The 20507-nt window shown below is 31.3% G+C and overlaps 3 protein-coding genes and 1 non-coding gene across 6 annotated transcripts in view; 2 read left to right on the forward strand and 2 right to left on the reverse strand.

Annotated features, from left to right (window-relative positions):
• The window catches only part of cpx (synaptic transmission protein complexin), a 47795-nt gene extending 32675 nt beyond the window's left edge, over positions 1–15120 (reverse strand). The window contains exons 1-4 of one of the 3 annotated variants that reach the window (XM_089269245.1): positions 15031–15105; positions 14850–14942; positions 3603–3686; positions 3221–3385 (exon numbers count right to left, since the gene is read on the reverse strand). In XM_089269245.1, the coding sequence (XP_089125371.1) occupies positions 3221–3275 (55 nt within the window). In that variant the 5' untranslated portion in view covers positions 3276–3385; positions 3603–3686; positions 14850–14942; positions 15031–15105. Of the gene's footprint in view, positions 1–3220; positions 3386–3602; positions 3739–14849 lie in introns of those variants that run through there. The other 2 variants (XM_015933393.3, XM_089269244.1) reach the window with 2 other exon arrangements.
• A 330-nt stretch (positions 15121–15450) lies between these two features.
• On the reverse strand, positions 15451–18694 carry LOC107365823 (inositol polyphosphate 5-phosphatase K). Its single transcript, XM_015933391.3, has 6 exons — positions 18097–18694; positions 17886–18005; positions 17157–17549; positions 16933–17077; positions 16726–16832; positions 15451–16659 (listed from the first exon to the last, which is right to left on the reverse strand). The coding sequence occupies exons 1-6, from the start codon at positions 18123–18125 to the stop codon at positions 15948–15950; spliced, it is 1506 nt and encodes a 501-aa protein (XP_015788877.2). The 5' UTR covers positions 18126–18694; the 3' UTR covers positions 15451–15947.
• A 266-nt stretch (positions 18695–18960) lies between these two features.
• Positions 18961–19034, forward strand: TRNAN-GUU (transfer RNA asparagine (anticodon GUU)). The gene has a single exon. It is a non-coding gene; the product is annotated as a tRNA-Asn (tRNA).
• Positions 19035–19611: 577 nt separating this feature from the next.
• LOC107365824 (uncharacterized) lies at positions 19612–20504 on the forward strand. Its single transcript, XM_015933392.2, has 2 exons — positions 19612–19693; positions 19766–20504. Exons 1-2 carry the CDS (start codon positions 19691–19693, stop codon positions 20411–20413), a joined length of 651 nt encoding a protein of 216 aa, XP_015788878.1. The 5' UTR covers positions 19612–19690; the 3' UTR covers positions 20414–20504.
• Positions 20505–20507: the final 3 nt, after the last annotated feature.

Raw genomic sequence — 20507 nt, forward strand, 5'->3', positions numbered from 1 at the left:
ACGACCTTTGGTTTTACTTTGCTCCCAATCTGACCATAATTTTGTATAACCATAAGAGTTTGTCTCTCAAACGCAATAGTTTGCAATATGAATTCTGCATTTTCTCCTTTCTCTAAAATTCCGTAAAAGTTCTGACTGTTTTACGTGGATTAGGTATTATATAATAATGCCTACCTTGCTGTGCATAAATTTCCCTTAGAATGCGCTCAGTTGACTCAAAATATGATGCTTTGATTTTATATATTGCATGCATATCGATTATAAAATTACTGTTATGGATAACTTATTGTTAATATCAAGGATTAAATAAAAGGATAAAATCGATACAGTATTTACATTTGAATAGCAATTCAAGGTACATAGTTTCAAGTTTTATTGATTGCTATTGTGCTACCTAACATATTGTGATAAACAATAATAAAGTACTTTAATTACAACCCTTTTAACCTTCAATTCAATATCCAAATATCCAGGTCTAACTCGAACGATTGCAATTATCATTCATAGATTTCCGTTCAATCGTCAATCTTTCAGCCAAGTCATTTGTTTCATTGACATTCAACCATTCAACTGCAATTACAATCTATTTTTACAGTTCACTTCTTCCCTAATTTCGGCTATTAACAACAAAATTGTCATAAATTTGAATGATGAACAATTTTAAATCGAGAACCAAAGCGATTCCTCGAAGATGAAACATTGCATGAGCTGAAAAAGAAAGCTCACGCAGTTTTTGCTTCTTGATTAAACATTGATTTGCAATAATGAATGGAATTGCTATCGAATCGTCAAAAGAAGGAATTAGAAGTAAAATTGTCAATTAAGAAAAGCTTTAGAATAAGAAAATTGCGAATTTCGATTAATGATTGAATCTGTTTCTTGAACAAATACATTAAAAGGAATAAAATCTTTTACCATTTTAATCATTAGTTTAACAGATTCCATTGAGAATCCAAATAATAAATTCATGGAAGTGCTGAAAGAATCAAAGAGTAAACAGAATAAGCTAAGTTTACCTGAACTTCGTTGATAAAAATGCCATTCAACTAAATAAATGCAATTTATTAGTAAATCATCAAACAGAAAACATTTCAATTCACTTTCTCGACTCTTCATTGACATTCATTTTCAATTGTTTTTCAAACCTTTTCTCGGTCATTTTCACTTCATATTAAACTAAAAGGCACAAAACGATATTGGATATTAACCTGAATTGAAGAAAAGATTGAAAGTAAAAAGGATTTTTTTTATTCTTTAATGTAACTAAATGTGACAAAATTGAGATATAAATTGGCTGTTTATTCATAACGATATGTGGACATTGGATCGATTTGGATTGTAACCTTTTGCCTTTCTTTTCTTTCTTCCCTTTGTTCTAGTTGTTATACATTTAATGAATTACTTTTTGATGAAAATCAATTCTAAACATTGAATGCATACAAAAGTATTATATTGAATATTGAATGTGGACCAAAAATGGATCAACTTTTTCCTCTCGTTTCCAAGTAATTTCATCAACAATAACAAGACAATTTCACTCTATTCAATGTCGTTCTCATTCAATTAACACTATTCATGCAAACATGCATGGTTAACCTGATTCAAGTTGTAATCGATCAAAGAATAGCCTTGAAAATTTCACCTGCAAAACTGATTCAACAATCAACTTCCAATCGATTGAAAAAAGTTAGACTTTCGCTTAAATTTCATTCGAAGTCAAACCAGACTTTTCTTGTTTCGGCTCATTTAGAGATGATTCGCTTGGAATGATGGACATAATTTTCTCGATCATTTCATTGAACTTGATCAACATTCGTTTGATGAACAAGAAATTGAAACTTCAGCACAATTCTTTTCCTTCTCCGAACTAAATAGAGAATTAAATCAACCAGCATTTCGACTCGAATTCAGCAAATGTTTTAAATTTTATTCGAGTTATTTTTTAATTTAATGATAGTTCGCTTGATTTGCTCGAATATCTTTGGAAAAGAAACTGATTCAGCAAAATTCTCGAATTAATGCAACAAATTCGATGCCTTGAAATTGATGTTCTTAAAAAGCAACTCTGGTTTGACATTTGTGGGTCAATCAACGAAATTCATTGAATAAAATCTGTAATTTTCTTGTAATTATACTTTCTTATTATCGATCACAATCGATCTGAAAATCTCTTAACATTGACCTGGATTTTGCATGAAAGATGTAAGAACATGTTCAGTTACAGAAAATTGATCGCAAAGTCGAGCTGCATTTTTGTGTACAATTGTCGATCGATGAACAAACGAAGATCGAAAATTAAAATTCTATTGCAATCTTGAATTTATCTTGAATTAGTTTTTCCATTTGAATGGTTGATAAATATTGCAGTACTTTAGATTCCTATTCAATCAATTGATTGAATATCATGAAACTCTGACAACGTGACAAAAGGTTGCTCGAATGAAACTCTTGAAAATTTGCTTCTATTCACTGTTTCTGGTTGATTATTGAATAAAAAAGACAATTCTGTCTTCTGTTCTGTCATTTTGTTCACCAATTAATTTGATCCAGTCAAGAATATAAGTTTTCTTTGCATTCTTGAGATTCTCTTCTTACAGAATTGTCTATCAATCCCATTCATTGAATAGGGAATCAATTAGAAGTTCATGAAAAACATTCAAACAAACAAATAGCTGAGCATTTTGAAATAAGCCAAAGTTGAACAAAAAAGAAGTGAAATCTTGTTCTTCCTCAAATAACTTAAATTTATTGAAACGAAGTATAACTTGAATGGAAACTGAAAAGCACGTAAAATGTGTTAAGTTAATGGATTTGAAAATTTCATTTCAAAAGTGAAAATGATTTTCACAGTTTGAAATGTTATTGAAATTTTATTCACAAAATCATTTGCAAAAGTTAAATTTTAATCAAAATGCTTTAAAAGCGAACCAAATGTAACATCAATTTTTAGGATAAACTTTCAATTCTTCCAACAATTAACTAATCTGATTTAACTTTAGCTCAAATATCGAACGCATTTGTAAACCAATTTCTCGATGAAACTGGAATGAAAATTTTAAACTGATGTTAAAATTGTTTGATAAATAGATGATGAATGGGACACAATTTGGCGTCAAACCATTTATCAAGTTAAGTGTTCATCAGCACATAATGCACATGATAACTGTGAAATTGAGTTGAATTGTCGCTTTGAATGTTAAATGATGAAAATGCAATTTACCTTTAACAGCAGAGAGTTGATTACCAACCATTTGCTTAGCTATAAAGGCTGCCATTTTTGTCTCCTTGTTTGGATGCTTTTAAAAAATTGCAGTTAACAGGAAAACTTGTATTTGATGTTAGTCAAGTGATATCACAATGATCAATGGGTTTGGACGTTGATTAACTGGAAGAAAGAAAAGAATCCGAAAAAGAAAGGTGAAAAATCCATTGAAAGGTGAAAGACAATATCGATGAATGGCATGAAACAAGATTGAAATAGCAATTCTTAAATTGTCTGATTGAAAAGATGAACGATTTAAAGCGAAATACAAAAAAAACACAGTAAAGATGAAATTCCAAGATCGAAGGCACGAAAAGAAGAAAAATTTGCGTTTCTTTACCTTGTTGTTGGTTTATTAGTACAATCCTCTTCAGTGGCTTTTGTTATTTATTTTAGGATAACCGTTTTCACCAGCAAGAAACAACTGAAAGGAAGAAAGTTGAACAATGAGAAATGCTAAGAATTGACGATAACAAGTATAAAAATGAGTTACACTGAAAAGCATACAAAATGATATAAAATGCTGAGCATGACGGTGGAAGGATAAGGTGGAGCTGTTATCAGCCAAAATGCTGGGAGTTGAAATTCCCTGTCTGTCTTTTCTTTCGCCTTTTCTACATTTTCTTCATTGATTTCATTGTAATCATCATCATCATAGTCTTTAACTCTTTTCAAGCTTCACCTCTCAACACTGGTAACCATCTTAACTGAGGCCATATATCATATCATATTGATTGGAATAGAATCGAATGTGAAATCATTCCATCTTTATCATCTTCTTCATCATCTCTTTTCTTCTTCATCTTCCTCTCTTTTAACAAACATTTTCACTCTTTTTGCCTCTTCTTTTGCCTCTTCCTCAAGGTTCTTTCGTCATCCCATGATAAAGATGCAACTGAAATAAATTGTCTTCTCTCAACATGGTTCAATAAATTTTATTTTTCCCAATAAATCACCAGCAAGCAAGTTTAACTTGTTAAAGATGAACCTTTTTTCATTTTTTAATTCAATTGAAACTTTGTTTTCATTTCTTTTCCTCACTTTTCAACATTTAAATTTACCCTTTCCTTTCAATCCAAAACACCAAATATTACCATTAAAGTTACTAACCAGTCAACCCAAATCTTTAACCTATGTACACTAGAAAGAGCATAAAACCAGTGCATAAAATAAACACCCAGAATCGTTTACCTCTTGTTCTTGAGTTTAACGCAGTAATATTCAAAATAATCAAATGCCTGCTTCCACAAGAACTGTTAAAGTTAAAAGGATTGCTAAGATGTTAGGTTTCACCTAGAGGTTAGGTAAGCCAAGCTTAATATGACACGAAGGACAGACTTAGGTTCACCCGTACTTAAATCTCATGTTTTAATGCGATAGCCTTTTCTCAGAAAAAGCTAAACTTTCTTTTTGTTGCTAGAAATGCAAATGAGTGTATCGCAACATTAATAATTCGACCCTTTCCTTTCAATCCTAAACACCAAATATTATATTAAAGCTACAGACTCGTCAATCCAAAACTTGCACCGTATGCAAACTAGAAAGAGCCTACAACCAGCACATAAAATGAACCTCCAGAATCGTTTTTCTCTTTACGTTTTGCACGTTTAACGCATTAATATGCGTTTAAAAAAGCATCAATGACTACTTCCATAATAGTAGCCATTAATTGTGTATCAATTTATTGAATCAATTGCTAGTACGGTTGAAGGGTAGTCTGGTTGAAGAGCTAGTAAAGTTAGAAAGGATTGATTAAAGGATCGAGACGATTGCTGAGATGTGAGGCTTGGCTAAGCCGAGCTTAGCATGAAATGAGAGACAGACTTAGAGCTGTTCATCCGTACTTGTCTCGTGTTATAATGTGTTTAGCCATCTCTCAGAAAAGACGTCTAACTATCACAGATCAATTGATGATTCGGTTGGTTGCACGAATTGGGTTCGGATAATATCGTGTTTTGGGTATCTTTTTCTTCAAATTAAAGGAATTCAAATGACCGTGCAACCCGTGTAATTTGATCCTTTCCTATGGTCATGTTTATGGCACCTCTGCCTGTGTCGACTGGATGAAACTTCAAAATCTATTTAGAAATGAACCTAAAAACAAAAAGAGTATTGAAAATGCAATACTCTTCAACAAGAATGCAATACTCTAGTTCTGTTTTATACAAATGCATAAAATGTAACCAATACTCAAGTTACAATCAAGTAAATCGTTGCCTCAAAACCTCTCATTTGATCAACTAATTCAATTGAAAAACAGTCAATATTTTCTCTTCTTTCGATCGATAATTTGCAAAAGAAATACCATGAAAGAAGGTAACAATTCATAAGAAAATATTTCAAAAGATTTCGTCAATTAGAAGTTTATTGAAATGCAAAAAGATGAACATTTTCCCCTACAATTAGCACTACTTTCTTGAGGCAAAGTTTACTTGAAATTTGTTTCCATTTGTTCAACTTTAAACAGTTAAACGAGTGAAAACAAAATAATAGTTGAAACGATATTTTCTCGTTAAAATTGTTTATCCATTTGGTGCTTAACTAGACTGGGAATATCAAGAATTGACTCCCTGAAGGTTGTTGATAGTTAGCTGGTATTGGCAGCCTTTAAACATTGAACAAAAGTAAAGAGTAAAAAAGCCGAGCTTGAAATGTGGAAGTAAAAAGTGAAGTGAAAAAGTCCATTAACAATTTACTCTGTAAAATGTAAACAAACCAAGAAATTCAGAGCATGATGAAGTGAGTGAAAATGATGATGAGAAGAGTTTCAAATTTGCCTTTTACCTTAAAAAAAAGAGATGATAACTTAGTGATGAAGTTTAACTGGAAACACAAATTGTTAAAGAATCTAAAGTAAATGGTAAAATGAAAAGAGGATTCAGTTTAAAGATTAAATTATCTGCCAAAAGTTTGAAACATTTTCCACTTTTACCTTTTTGCCAGAATAATATTTTAATAGCGAAAAGCTTTTCCCAATGTTTATCAATCCATTAATTATTATCATTTAGCCTTTTGTTTCTCATTAAAATCAACTTTTGTTCAACCTTCACCATTTAGCCAACAGCGATTTTCAATTTTTTAGACTTTTCCTTGTAACGAGAAATTCATTAGCAGACAAGTTTCATGTTCAACTCAATCAATTTAACATTACATGAGCATTTAGTTGATCAAAAACATGTTAAACAAGCGAAACAATTGAATCTTGAAAAAAGATTTCAAAGTTTTTCGATTTCGAATTTGGATTTTAATAAAATGACAAAAATTTTGGTGAGTTTAGTGGTTTATTTGCGCTCTATTTTTCACTTTCAATCAACTTTTATTCCCATTTTTCGTTGCTAAAATTACACCTCAAAGTTGGTTATAAACTGAGAGTAAGAACTTTGTTTCAACCGTGAATGGAATAATTTGAAAATTTTGCTCAGAATTTCTTGATTGTTCCTTTTGACCTTTATATTTTACTTGACCATTAAAGGTAAACAATCCAGACAGGAATATCAATTTAATTTTCTTCTCGCGATCTTTCAATTCCAGTTTATATTCCAATAATAGCATTATTGACACGTTTCCAGTCAATCTTTCGATCCTCCAATAATTGGGTTTAGAAGTTGCTTTTTGCGAAATCCATTCAATCACATCAATCTTGCGCTCAACAGAAGCCAAACTAATAATATTCATAAACTGATTCCAATAGTATTGAAGAGAAGAAAGTTCGCAACATAGTCAATTCCATCCATTCAATTCACCTCCGACCAAATCTTAAAATGCTTCAACCTTTTATCCCAATATCGACCTAACCACAGCTTTGAAACTACTGCAAAGATCATAAATCATAATCATTTGATTAACTTCCATCCATCTCATAACAATACATTGTTTTGAAACACAATAAAGTACGAGTTAACAGTCTAATTATTTCAGTAATTACTCGAACTTTCGATTTGCTTTTCAAAGCTCAATATGACTTTCTCTATCAAACTGTCACCTATCCAAGAATGGGTTTTACTTCTTGAATCTCAAGCTTATTGTCACACAAACACGACTTCATAAAACAGCTTAAAATAAATGTAAATCGATGCCAAAAAGGCATGGATTTGGCATCCAAAGCTTACACCAAATTAGGCTTCCAGTCAGGAAAGAGTGAGACTTGAAACATTCGCATATAAACAGATAGAAATATTGGAAAAGCTCAGTCTTAGGTTGTGCTTCTTTGCCCAGTAAACCAAACGACGCACTAATCGTGAAAATTTGCTGAAAACTGTTTAACAAGAGTCAACCTAACGCAATCTAACCTAATGAAAGCTTTCAAAGTTTCAATTGTCATTTTTATTTCGAAAGGATTTTCAACAGAAACTCTGAACAGGTAATTAGCAGAAATAAATGGAAAATAAAACGCAATTGAAGCAACTTGGATAGACAATTGAGTTTTATAACAATGGATAATGCAAATGAACATTGTTTTTGTTTGTAAATTTTATTCACTTTCAAGTAAACATGTTTATCCATCGCAATATTAAGACAATAATATCAAGATAATGGTCAATAAAAAGGAACCATTTAAATGAACATTTTTAGGTTCAATTGTTGATGTTAATGAGAACTGTTTGCCTCTTTATTAACGCCAGTTGAATGCTGTTTATGTTTATCGAGCAATAAACATTTAAAATGTAATATTCAGGGTAAAGAATGAGTTTTTGTAACATTTATCCTGAACAAAAGAGAGAAGCAGAAAGTTTCAGAATTGAAATGGAAATCAATATTGTATTCCAATGACGATTCATTACTTGTATCATCATCATTCACACTCAGTATTTGGTTGATAATAAATGATGATGATGATTATCATGGTACAGTTAATGGGACCTTCTTTTGATTATACTTTTCCTTTCCTTTTCAATTCTCGTACAAAACTGCTCATAATCACGTTATATTTGCATATAATCATCGGTATCAGGGCAAATTGACACCATTAACATGATATTAACTGGAGTTTGATGGAAATGGTTAAAGAAGCAAACTTATAAATGAACATTCTTTTCAAATGCACAAATTGATAATTACTTTCTCAGCATTCATCGAAACTTGATCCATCTGATTATTGGCCAATAAAGTGACTTATAAAGGCTTCACAACAAGAGTCATTCAATGAAAAAAAGGTTACATTTTATAACATGAATGGTTAATTAAACTGAAGCAAAATCTCATGAAATGCCAACCAATGATGAACTCGATGGAAAACCAGAAAACTTAGACTTTTATTCAGGATAGAACGAATTTCGAATACATTTCTAACTTCACCAACGATTCGTCAAAATTTTTCAGAATTTCGATTTTCTATTCTACAGAATTTCAATCAATTTTCTGACAAAAATCAGCTTCAAGTTTCGAACCGAATAATTTCTCAAAATGAAGTGTCTTGCATAGACAGTTCAAACGAATTTCGAATGAAAAATTACAGAAATTTTGACATTCCATTTTAGACCCAGGATCAGATTAATGAACTTCTGAAGAATCCAAGTTTTTCAATAAATCTTTTCTGATAGAAAAGTCGAGATCAGAAAACGGATGTAAATGTTCGAAATGGAAAAATGGTGGAAATCGAAGTTTCTGAAAATTCCAATTTCTATCATGGAAATGTCGAAATTTCGATCGATTGTCCAACACAAAAATGAGCTCAAGTTTCAAGCTCAATTTTTAAGAGAAATTTTGCTTAGAACTTTTGAGACTGAAATTCATGATCAGCTTTACAGAGTCACTGAATGCTGGAATTTTCAAGGTTAATATTATTTGAGTAAATTAAGTGGCACAGAAAACAAAATGTTTAATGTTCCATTAGCAGAGTTGAAGGAAACTTGGAAACATGTTAATATGAATTTCATTTGTTTCATGGCTTATCCTTTAAACGAATCGTTGAACAAGAAGAAAACGTTTTTCCCTCGAAATGAGACAAAAATATTTATCAAACTCATTCCCTTCATGGAGTTTGTTTCAATATGATAATACTTATTGTTTGCCTTTCCTCCCAATGAAGGCTTTAAATGCAATCCAATCTTTTTTTCCCATTTTTGTCTTTTTTTCTGTCCAAAACTATTATCCAAATTGTTGGAGTGAAAATTGTAAAAATATAATTTACTCTTGGAGTGACTTTCGTCTCTGGTTGAAGATAATTGTCACTTTGTATATTAATTTTCACACTTTTCACTCTCAATGCAACCATATTAAAGGCATTATCAATCGAATTGGGTCAATTCTGATTAGATAATGGTTCAGAGTTGAGCAGTTCATTTTTTGCTTTATCTCAACAGCCACCTTTGAAAAGCACTTTTTCATCTCTCATGGTGATTAGGGTTTAATTTGAATATTGAATATTTCAAGATATTGAGGATAAAGTGAAGCAATGAAAAGAGGTAAAAATGTCTTTTCATCAACTTGATTGATTATTTATGTAAAAATTCATCTCAACCTAAATCATTGAGAACCGTTTAATGTCAATTGTTACAAGATGTCAAAAAAAGGAGGTGAAAAGAGCTGAAAAAAGCTTTCGTTTTTTTAATGTTCAACAGAAATATTGAGAGTAAATTGAAAAATTATTGATGCTTTATCATTGATCTTGAAATTTCATGAAAAAAGTCTTTTCTTTTTCTGTAAATTCTGACTCAATGTTTTAGTTTAAGTTTCAATTTTAAGCTCAACTTGTTTGGATTTGCTTTAGATGATGAATTTGATTAGAAGCTGCTTTTTAATTGAAGTCTTTATCAAAGCTGTTGGTGAATGGATAAACATAATTAATAAAATTTTGTCTTTAATGGTTATTCATCTGGATAATTGGAAACAATTGACTCATGATTTAAATGATTGGAGCGAAAAGAAATGCTCGATAATGAAGCAGTTCAGAATCGATAGCAATCTATTTTACATGACTGGCTAATTGGATCATCAATAAGATTGAAAGGTAACTTTTGATTGTAAAACTGTTTGATTGTTTGTTTGGTTCAGCATTTTCTTGATCGACAAAAGCTTTTCCCATTCATTTTATTTAATATTACAGGTTAAACGATTAAATTGTTGAAACATTTGTTTGACCAGTTAAGCTTTGCCCTGGAATAGGCCATCAATCATCACAATTTCATGTTTCCACTTTTGACATTCAAATTTGAAACTTTTCTCTCCTGTACATTCAATGTTATCAAAGATAATTCAAGGTTTCACAAGATTGATTGGCATGAATTAATCTTTAAACTAAAAGTAATTGTCCATTAAATTTGACTGGATCGTTGGATGAACCAAGAAACTCGAAAATTTGATGTTCACCAGACAATGCTCGAAATATTCTGTTTCCATGTTATTTCGATTCCTGGATCGATCTGATTTTCTTATATGATGTTAGATTAGGAATATTATCATCATCAGAATTTATCTATTTTCAGCCACACTGGTCATGTAATGGATATTATCATCAAGTAACCAAATAAGTCTTTGACCTTTTCCAGTTCGACTGTGAAAATATCAAATTATTGTTGGTTTAAAATAACCAAAACACAGAGAAGACCAAATAACATTTCAATCTCAATTGCATACAAAATTCATCGATTGATTAAAAATAGCATTTTTAGGAATCCTTTTTCATCCAAAATTGAACCATTTATCATGTTTAAGTTTAACATCAAAAAGTTAAAAAATTGAGAAATTTTTTCAATAGTTTCATCCAAAAAGTGAAAAAACCAAAAATCAATATTAATCTAAAAGATGAAGAACGAAATTTCCATGGACAATTAACATGGAAGAAATCGGAGACTTATCAATTCCCTGAAATTGGAGTTTCTTCAGAATTCCATTTCATTCGTTCTTGTTGAGTCTAACTTCGGCCTTTCAGTCCTTTGGATCAGTCCTTTGGACAAAAGTAGAACCAGAAGAAAAAAGTGTTTCTCTAAAAAATTTCAATCTCTTTTGTATTCTCTTGTTATCTCAATTCAGGATTGTTTTGTTGTTCAGGTTATTCATTACAAAGAAACACATGGAAAAGGAAGAGTTCTGTGAATCTGATATTTACTTTGAGCTTCTGTTTCAGTTGAGTAGGTTCAAATTGAAAATTGAATATAGAGAGCGAACAAGAAAGTAAAAAGAAACAATAAAAACAACAAAAAACTGTATTACAATTTACTTTGACATTTCTCATCTTTCCTCATCTTTTCTTCTTCCTTTCTTCATCTTCCTTTTATTCCAATTATATTTTTTTCTCCTTCTCATCAGCATCTTTCATCTGTTCATTCTTGATCCATCAATTCAAGAATTACATGTTTATATTAATCTTTTCACTTGAATAATCAGCTGAAGGTGTCACAAGTTGTTAAATTTGATTTCAATAGTAATGATGATTTGTTTGCGATTCAAGCGACAGCACAAAGGGAAACATTGTCACAGGTACATTGACAAGCGCAAATAAAAAACTGGAACCATTCGTGTGAAACCAAAGGATTTGTCGAGGATAAGAAGAAGAACCCAAAAAAAATGGAAACAAAAGTGAATTCAACTTTTTTCCTTCTCTTCCAGTTCCAATTAATTGACAATGATTCAAGTGAAATGCTAAACAATCAAATCAAGTCTAATTTAGTTTCTCAAGACATCATCGAGACATCGTTATTCAGGTTTCGTTTCAATTGGTGTCTTGCAAGCTCAAGATAACTCTTTTTTTGCTGAATCTTTTTTCTTCTTTATCTTTACAAATGAAACATTCTTGCATGATGATGATAAGAAAAGGAGGAAAATTTCATGGTAAACACGATTCGACTCACAGACAGTAAAAGTCAACATTTTCTTGGTTTCATGTTTAATGTTGAGATTAATGAAGATGATGAAGAGCAGAATAATGATGAGAATAATTAGAAATTGAGAAAAATGAATTTTCTCAACAAATTAATCATTTGAAACATTTCCATTTAACTCAACAATCTTTTCAAAAGATTTTTAACTTTTAAAATTTAGTTAAATTGGGTTTGGGAGATGAAATTGTTTATTGATTTTGGTTGATGAAAGCGATGAAAATGTTGATCGTTTTAAAAGCGTTTCATTCATGAGATTGGATGAAGATGAGGATCAGTTGGTGAAACTCAGTTTGGGAAGGTCAATAAAGGTCAGGATTGACTTTGGAGAGTAAATTAAAAGCGATTGTTTTCGCTGTTATATTTGCTTCTGTTTGAGTTTCGGAAATTAAAAGTTAATCTTTTCTCATCATTTGAAGGGATTGATTGGGAGGGAAATGTATCAATGGACAAGATTATCATGTTGGTCAACTTGTTATTTGTTTAATTCCCAGGATTCTCTGGGTGTTAGACATGATGACACTGGACAATGAAAGGTATAGTTTACATTGGCTTACACCTTTCTTTATTCAGTTAAATCGAGTTTATTTGAATTGATAAACAATCAACATTTGGAGTTGAAATTGAATCAAGGTTACAATGAAAAGACTGTTTCATTATTCACTTTATTTATTCATCCAATCTCAATTCAAGTTGACTTGATATTCAGATTATTATTAGATGAAAATATATTTCAACTTTTGTCTTTAATGGACTTTTTATATCCAATAACTTTATTGCAAATTACACACAGATTTGGATTAAAGTGTTTCTTGCAATTCATTTAACGGAAAACAATCAAAGGAACTATCGATTTTCAATTCTTTTGGTGCGCCATTTGAACAGCGAATTTCGCTCTTTTGGATTTCTGTCTTTGCCCTTTGCAATCGAAAGATTTTAGATTAAATGCGAGAAATCTTCTTTTTGATCGAAACGCAGTTGGGAAAGTTAACTGAAAGATTGAAGCCAAGATTAGACGATTTTTAAAAGCAAATATTAAGTTTTCAGAATTGAAATTTCGTCCAAATTCGTTGACCAGGAAAAAATTGCCATCTAATCGTCAAATTATCATTTGCTTTTCTTACTAATGTAAAAGCTTTGAATCTAAAGTAATGGTGATTAAAATGGATTTGACTTTCAGAAAGAAAACGATGGAAAAAGCATAATGAATCGATTTCGTTACAGGAGCTTGATTGGCTTTGATCAATTGAGCTAAAAGAGCTTAGCATTTCGAGTGATTGAAGGATCTAAATCTCGCTTTTCTCTGATCATAAAACAATCGATCTCACTTCGATGAAAAAAATTCAAACAAATTACTTGTGTAAGACATAATAAATTTACAAGAGATGAACACTGAAATCAATTCTGGATCGATCGTCTCTCCGTAAATTGAATCTAAATCTTCAGATTTGATCGATTCTTAGTCAAATCGTTCTGAGGTTTTCCTAAAATTCTGAGAAATTCTAACCAAACTCGGCATTGCTTGTGTTTTAATCAATTTTGTTGGATTAATCTGAATTTTTGACTCTGATTTGGGTTTTGACTGGAGGTGAAACATTGAAGTAAATTATTCAAAGCTCTGGTTGAAAGGTTGCTCTATTTAGAGGCATTTCTTGATCTACTTCCTTCGTGAGGAAATAAACAATTAATCAAATTAGCTGTTAATTATTAACATGCGATTGTAATTGGCAAAATAAAGGAAGAGTAAAAATTTAATTATAAATAACTGTTGGTGTAAAAACATTGAAAATTTGTGTTAATCAAACAAGAAAAAAATGCTTTTCCTTTTTCATGTTTTACGGTTATTCATTTATCCTTCATTCATTTAACGTAATTTAATCATTTACAATTGTTTCAAATTGTAACGATATAATTGATAATTATCATCATTTTAATAAAAAATGGACACAAAATGATAATAATTAATGTAATCAAATTGAATGAGCAAACCTGAAACCTGGACAAATCTGGATTCATTAGGAATCCATTGACTCGACCAACATCAACAAACGAAACAATTTTTCATCTTTTCACAATCAATCATAAATGTTTTTATTGTTTATTTTTAATGTTGTTATTCAGTTAATTCAATCATTCTGACAACTAATCTGATTGACAATCTAACCAATAATTTAACCAACAATCGACTAAACTGTCACCAGACATACAGGTTAATTAATGGGATAAATTTGATCAACAATAAAGGTTGAAAGACAAACAATAGAACCAGTTGTGAACCAGAAAAGTGAAATTTATTTTCAATTAAACATCTGATTTTACCGTATTTATTACAAATTGTGTGAGCAGACAATTGATTATTGATTATTGTAAATTGGGTTGAATTGGTGTTTAAATGACCAAAATTTGATACAAATAAAAGCTCTAACCGGTATCTTGTTATCAATGTTTACCCAAAAGCAATGGTAAACCCAAAGTGAATGTTGCCATTTGGAGTTGACTTGAAAACTGCAATGGGTTACATTGGGTATCACATTTAGATTAACATGTTAATCTTGTTAATTCAACCTTAATCTAACCTTGAATATTCTTGATTTAAAATGGTCGACAGTTATTAGTGTTGACTATTAAGATCAGTTAAATAGACAGTGAAGGGTAAAAAGATAGACATATTGAAAGTGAGACTGACAGGGATTGTTGTGAGAGTTACTAAGGTAAAACAAGGCTGGTTTTTTGAAGGCTTTTCAAACAGTCCAAGTTAATTGTTGACTTACCTTAAACAGTTAATTTTGAGAGACTTGATTGCTGCCTTTCCAATTGGGTTGAATGCTGGTTGTCACTGGTCAATGGTTTACTGTTATCCGCTTCTGGTGTTGATCAAGAAATGCAGAAATGTTAAGCTTCATGTAAAACTGTAAACGGTAAGAATCCAAATAAAAACAAATCATTGCTCACTAAATTGGAACCAGTTTATCGATTTTTTGCCTTCCCATTTTCAACCCAACATAAAACGTGTAACATGGCGACTCTCATGAGGCTGTTCAGTTCAACTCTTCATCTTATTATCACATTGTTATTAGTGAGTAATTAATGTTTCGCTATCATAACCATCGAGATCAGCTGCAATCAAACATTTCAACAACTTGACTTCATTAAATACTTTCCTTTGTGTCTATTAACTACTTAACTAATCTATTCAGCATTCATTTTGTGTAATATTAAAATCTTTCAAATTTACGATTCCATTTTCATCCCTTCAATTGTGTTCAATTTAATCTCTTTTTTTCAAGCATCAGTTTCAGTCTTTGATATTATCTTTTGTCCAACAGTTGATCCAACCTGCAGCAATCTGAAATTGATTAAAAATGTCAAGACTTTTTGTTTTCTTCATCAACTCTAATTGCGTTTTATTATAAACTTGAGATGAATAGGTATTTAATATATGATAATACATTCTCATTATCATTTTTTTCAAATTTCCCTATCGACGAGACATTATGGTATAAAAGAAGTACATTGAATTGCGTTCTTTGTACATTGCTGTTTTGTTTTAGATTTTCATGGTTAAAACCATTTTACAAGCTAAATTTCAAATAATTTCAGTGAAAGGTCAAATCAATGACATGTTTCAAAATCTAAAAGTTGACAGAATGGTGAATCTCTTGGAGACTAATTGGTGGTAGATTAACGGACAAAGGCAGAATTGTTTAGTTTGATCGAAGGATTCATTGTTGGAAAATATATCTTTTTGAGTTTGAAGAGAGATTCGTATTGAAGGTGATATCCATTTGTCAAGTACTTTGAATTAAGGTGTAAATAATGGTGATAGGCTTGGACGGTTTTCAAAAAACGATGAATGATTCTTTAAATCTTTATCGATGAATTGAAAATGGATCACTTATTGCAAGCAGTTGTCCATCCTCGTTAAAGTATAGAAGCCTAAATTGTCCAGGTTTAAGTAGAACCAATTCAGAAAAATCTACTCTGAAAATTGGTGCGCTTGATGAAGATGGTCCTCGAACTGAATCAGATGAGTCTGTTGACGAAGTGGAAGCCATGGGATCAAAAGATGCTGATAAAGTAGACCTTTCTTGTCTGATGGTACTAGTGTTTTGTTTTGGTATTGATTCTGGATTGGCCCAAACAAAGGTTATTGGCTCTTCAATATCAGTGAAATTTGCTGGATATAATCCTATCCAATCAAATTCAGATAATTTTGTGGTTTTATCTCTGGAAGCAGATCTTCTTCTCCTGTTTATTCCTGTTTGGAGGTTTGATTCTCGATCAGGTGTATTCTCACGTGGTGATGAGTGTGTTTGTCGAGAGTTAATGTCAGGAGTATCAAAAGTATAAAAGGCTGAAGAGTCATGGTGAATTTTCCAGTCTGTAGGAATAATAAATTTAATTTTTGACGGACTAATTTCTCTCTTGAGTCTCTTAGGAAGGTTAAGAGAGAAGAAATTGGAAACAGGTTTATGATCACTTTGAGAAAAATCAGGATGACTGCGATAATCGTTGGTTTCAAGATTGATTGAGCCTTTGTCTTTATACAATATCCGATCACACCAGGCAGGTTTACGACCACTAGAATGTGAAATAAAAGTGAAATTAAATAATGTAGAATAACTTTCTGACTTAAATTACACTTACAGATCATATTCATTTGACCAGGCAACGAATTTGTAAGTTGGTGAGAAATTAATGGGATCTTCTGTATATCCAACAAATACTTTCCCAAGTCTCATAGAATTTGATAACTGAAATAAGAAAAGAGGAACAATCAGCATTAAATATAATCGATAATAATTGCAAACTCGAAAGGTCAAATAAAAGATGGGTTCATGATTTTTCACTCACTTGATCATGGTCTAACAGTTCAGTAAGAAGGTTTTTTCTTTCATTTGAATCCTTGGTTAAATCTGCAGTAACAATCTTCTGCAAAATTTCTTGTCCTGTTAGATCATCGAGACGAAAATTGAGGTCACCTAACCAAAGCGATAAGCTAAGCAAATAAAGATAAAAAAGTTGTTATGAAATGATTCCGAAAAGGGAGAGATAGATAATAATCGAGATCAACATACTCATGATCCCCAATGCTCATTGTTCGGTAGTCTGGATTTTTGATTTCAAAACTCTGACCACCGTAAATTTTCTTGAATTCAGTAATTCGGGTCTCCAAATTATAGTCATGAGCAGCTAGATGAGAATTAGTAATCACAATAGAAACTCCTTTGTGATCAAATCTGGTAGAGACAGCACCTTTGTTACCCCATAATCCTCCTAACCCAGTTCGTGTATAATCCGTCTTGATATTGGTAAAATCAAGAAGTGATTGTCTCTTCACGAGCACCATCAATAAAATACCCACTAGCTGATTTTTTTTAACCATGACATAATCACGTTCCGCTAGGATTTCTTTGGTTCGTGTAACCCATGGTTCGGGGCCAAGAATTTTGAAAGAGACTTCTTGTAATCTGAAATAAAATAAAAATGGGATTAGAAAACATTCTTAATAATTGAAGCAATAAGACTGATTCCGACAGTTAAATAAAATCAAGCTTATCTTGATTATTTTTTCTGAAATAAGAAATTTTCATCAAGGCCTTTCATTAAGGCTTAAGGCAATACAATTTCTATAATATTTCGACAGATTCACGTATTTTGACGTAAAAGGTGATTAAATTCAGTTTGTTGAACACAAAGTGACATCAAGATTTGCATCCTTGTAACTATGTTTGAATGACTTCGATCCTTTGATGTCGAAAAAACTAGCACTTCCTAAGCACAGATATTGGGCACTTAAACTTTACCCTATTGCAATCAACTCTGGTTCCTTTGTGCCATTTGATGAGCTGAATGCGTAATTAAGTAAATCACCGTATCCGTTGTCTGGTCCGGTGTCTTTGACGTTCCAAGTTAACAGAAATAATCTGGAAAAAGGAAAGAGGAAAAATTTAGAATCTTAAAAGCTTAAATACAAGACTTAAAAAAACAATACAAGTTAAATTGGAAATTACTTACGTTAAATCAACCATGATTAAAGGATTCATTTTGACAAATTAAACAAATAAAAACAAATCAACAGAGAAGAGAAAGAGTTCAACTGATGAATTAACACTGATAAACTAGATGAAAGATCGAAATCAAGATTAACATGACACTTATGGCAACAATAGCATTCATTAGAGTGAGTAATATGACGAATATTGCCGTTTATAATCATGTTTCCTGTCAATAACATTCAAGGATCAATGGAAACAACGATTAAACACTAAAAGAATGGAAAACAAAGCCCATTGGTATATCACACAGTAAATAAAACAATAGTCACTTCAAATAAAGAGCAAATGAAAAAACCTCTATTTTTACATAACACAGAGAGTAAACAATGAAAAAAAAATCGTACAGCCAACACAAGTGATATAAAAAAAGAGGATAGAAAGTGGTAAGACTAGAGAGATATCAAAAAACACATGATATAAGTTATTAAGCAACAATGCTAATTATATCATCAACAATTGATGAATAGAGGAGATGTACAGAGAATTGGTAAAGAATAACAGAAATTGAAAATGTTAAATTTACAGTATAGTCATGAAGAAGAACTCATAACTGGAAGCGACAACAAGATTAAGAATAAAACAAACTGAATAAGCAATCTAATAATTCAGGATACAAGGAAGTTGATTGAGAAAAATAACAACATCATTAACAACTATCGGGTGCTGCTCATCAAAATTGCATCCAAAAGCAATGCAATGAACATTCAAAAATTAAATCAAAAAACAGATGACCCCATAAACGATCAACAACCTAATAGATGGCAGCATCACCGATAACTGCACATGTGAATAAATACATAATTATTCCAGAACTACATATAGAGCCGTCGTGGCGCAATCGGATAGCGCGTTTGGCTGTTAACCAAAAGGTTGGTGGTTCGAGCCCACCCGATGGCGACTCATCTTTTTGTTTTTTGCGATTCTATTCATGATTGAATCATTTATAGTTCATACCATGATAAGACAATGATGAGACTTCAATGGAACCAATGACTTCATATTTTTATCTGTTGTAACTGTTTGTTTCTTCAATTACTGTTCTTGACTCTTGACTTATGCTCTTTCTATGAACTTCTTAAGATTTCCTACTCATTATCGTATTACAATTTACTGATGATTAAGTTATTGTTTAGTTGTTTAATAACATTTATCTGTGGTTTAAAATCTTGATCAGGATTACAGGGAAAATAAAATTATGTTAAGAGGAATTGGTTTGGTTTTTGGGATTTATATTTTTAACTCTTTTTCACTGGAGATATTTTTTGATGATTTTTTATGGGTTTCTATTCATTTGATTGTTTTTTGTGTTAATTTTGGTTTTTATCTGATTCGATTCTTTTAATTTTTTATTTAATTTATAATAATTTCCCTTCACCCATTTGTAGTGTGCGCCAAAAAAAGAAGCGCCAAGTTGTTTTGTGTTGTCGTGCTTCAACATCAGTTTGTTTTGTTTTGAATTTTGTTCAGACTTTTTTGTTAGTCTGTTTTGTATTGGATGTTACAGTTTAATTTTGATTTTTTGGTTTGTTTGTCTACTTTTATTTCACCCTACTATGGTTAGTATTTTTGTTTTGGTACGTTTGGGTTTTGTGTTTTAATTATTGGGTTTTCTCTTGTTTTTTTCTTAGGATAGACAACCAGTTTTAATCGATGATCCTTTTGTTAAACATCTTTTTGAAAATTTGCGTGGAGATGGCCAGACTTTCTTTCAAAGTTTACTAAATTGCAGTGAAAATTTAGAAATCTTAACAAAATTGGTTTCACTTTTAATGACCGATGGTAACCAGTATCGTAAAGGATGTTTAATAACGTTGATTACCGAGAAAAGTATTGAGATTTGTGGAAAATTTGACAAGAAAAGATCCCTAGAGCAGTTGAGACAACGAGCTAAGGAATTGGCCGAAGCAACAGACCAAGAAAAGGAACAATATGAACGGAACATGGCCTTCAAGAAGAAAGAAGTTGACTTTACCAGGAAATGTGAAACCAGCCAGTTATTTTACGACAACAAGATGAGTGAATATTATAAACAAATCAAGCAGCTTGAAAATCTGTTAGTGAATGTTGGATTTTACGATGAACTGGGCGAAGAATCAATCAACGAGTTAGCCAAAGATAACTTGCGACTAAAAGACAAGATAAAAGAAACGGATGACAAATTAGCTTCGTACACTTTCGATCCAGACGAGGAATCCCTAAAAAAAGCCATAGAAGAGTTGAAAAATGAAATAGAGATAATGCATGAAGACCTTGAAAAAGTGATCGAAAGCATTTGAATGTAAAGTTCCAAATCAAAGTCAAGTGTGAATATTTCATGAGACACTGATAAATCAATAAATTGTCCTCATTTTCACCAAAAAATAAAAAGAA

Source organism: Tetranychus urticae, chromosome 3 (assembly GCF_039701765.1).
Source record: "Tetranychus urticae isolate SD_2017Ah chromosome 3, NJAU_TeUrti_SD_1.0, whole genome shotgun sequence".
NCBI classification, from domain to species: domain Eukaryota; kingdom Metazoa; phylum Arthropoda; class Arachnida; order Trombidiformes; family Tetranychidae; genus Tetranychus; species Tetranychus urticae.

Bases quoted from the DNA above. Each gene is read 5' to 3' on its own strand.
- LOC107365823 (XM_015933391.3), bottom strand. From the start codon at position 18,125: ATGAATCCTTTAATCATGGTTGATTTAAC. The intron at 16,833-16,932 runs GTGAGTGAAAAA...TTCTTATTTCAG, and splicing joins AACTGTTAGACCATGATCAA to TTATCAAATTCTATGAGACT. The intron at 16,660-16,725 runs GTAAGTGTAATT...TTCACATTCTAG, and splicing joins TGGTCAAATGAATATGATCT to TGGTCGTAAACCTGCCTGGT.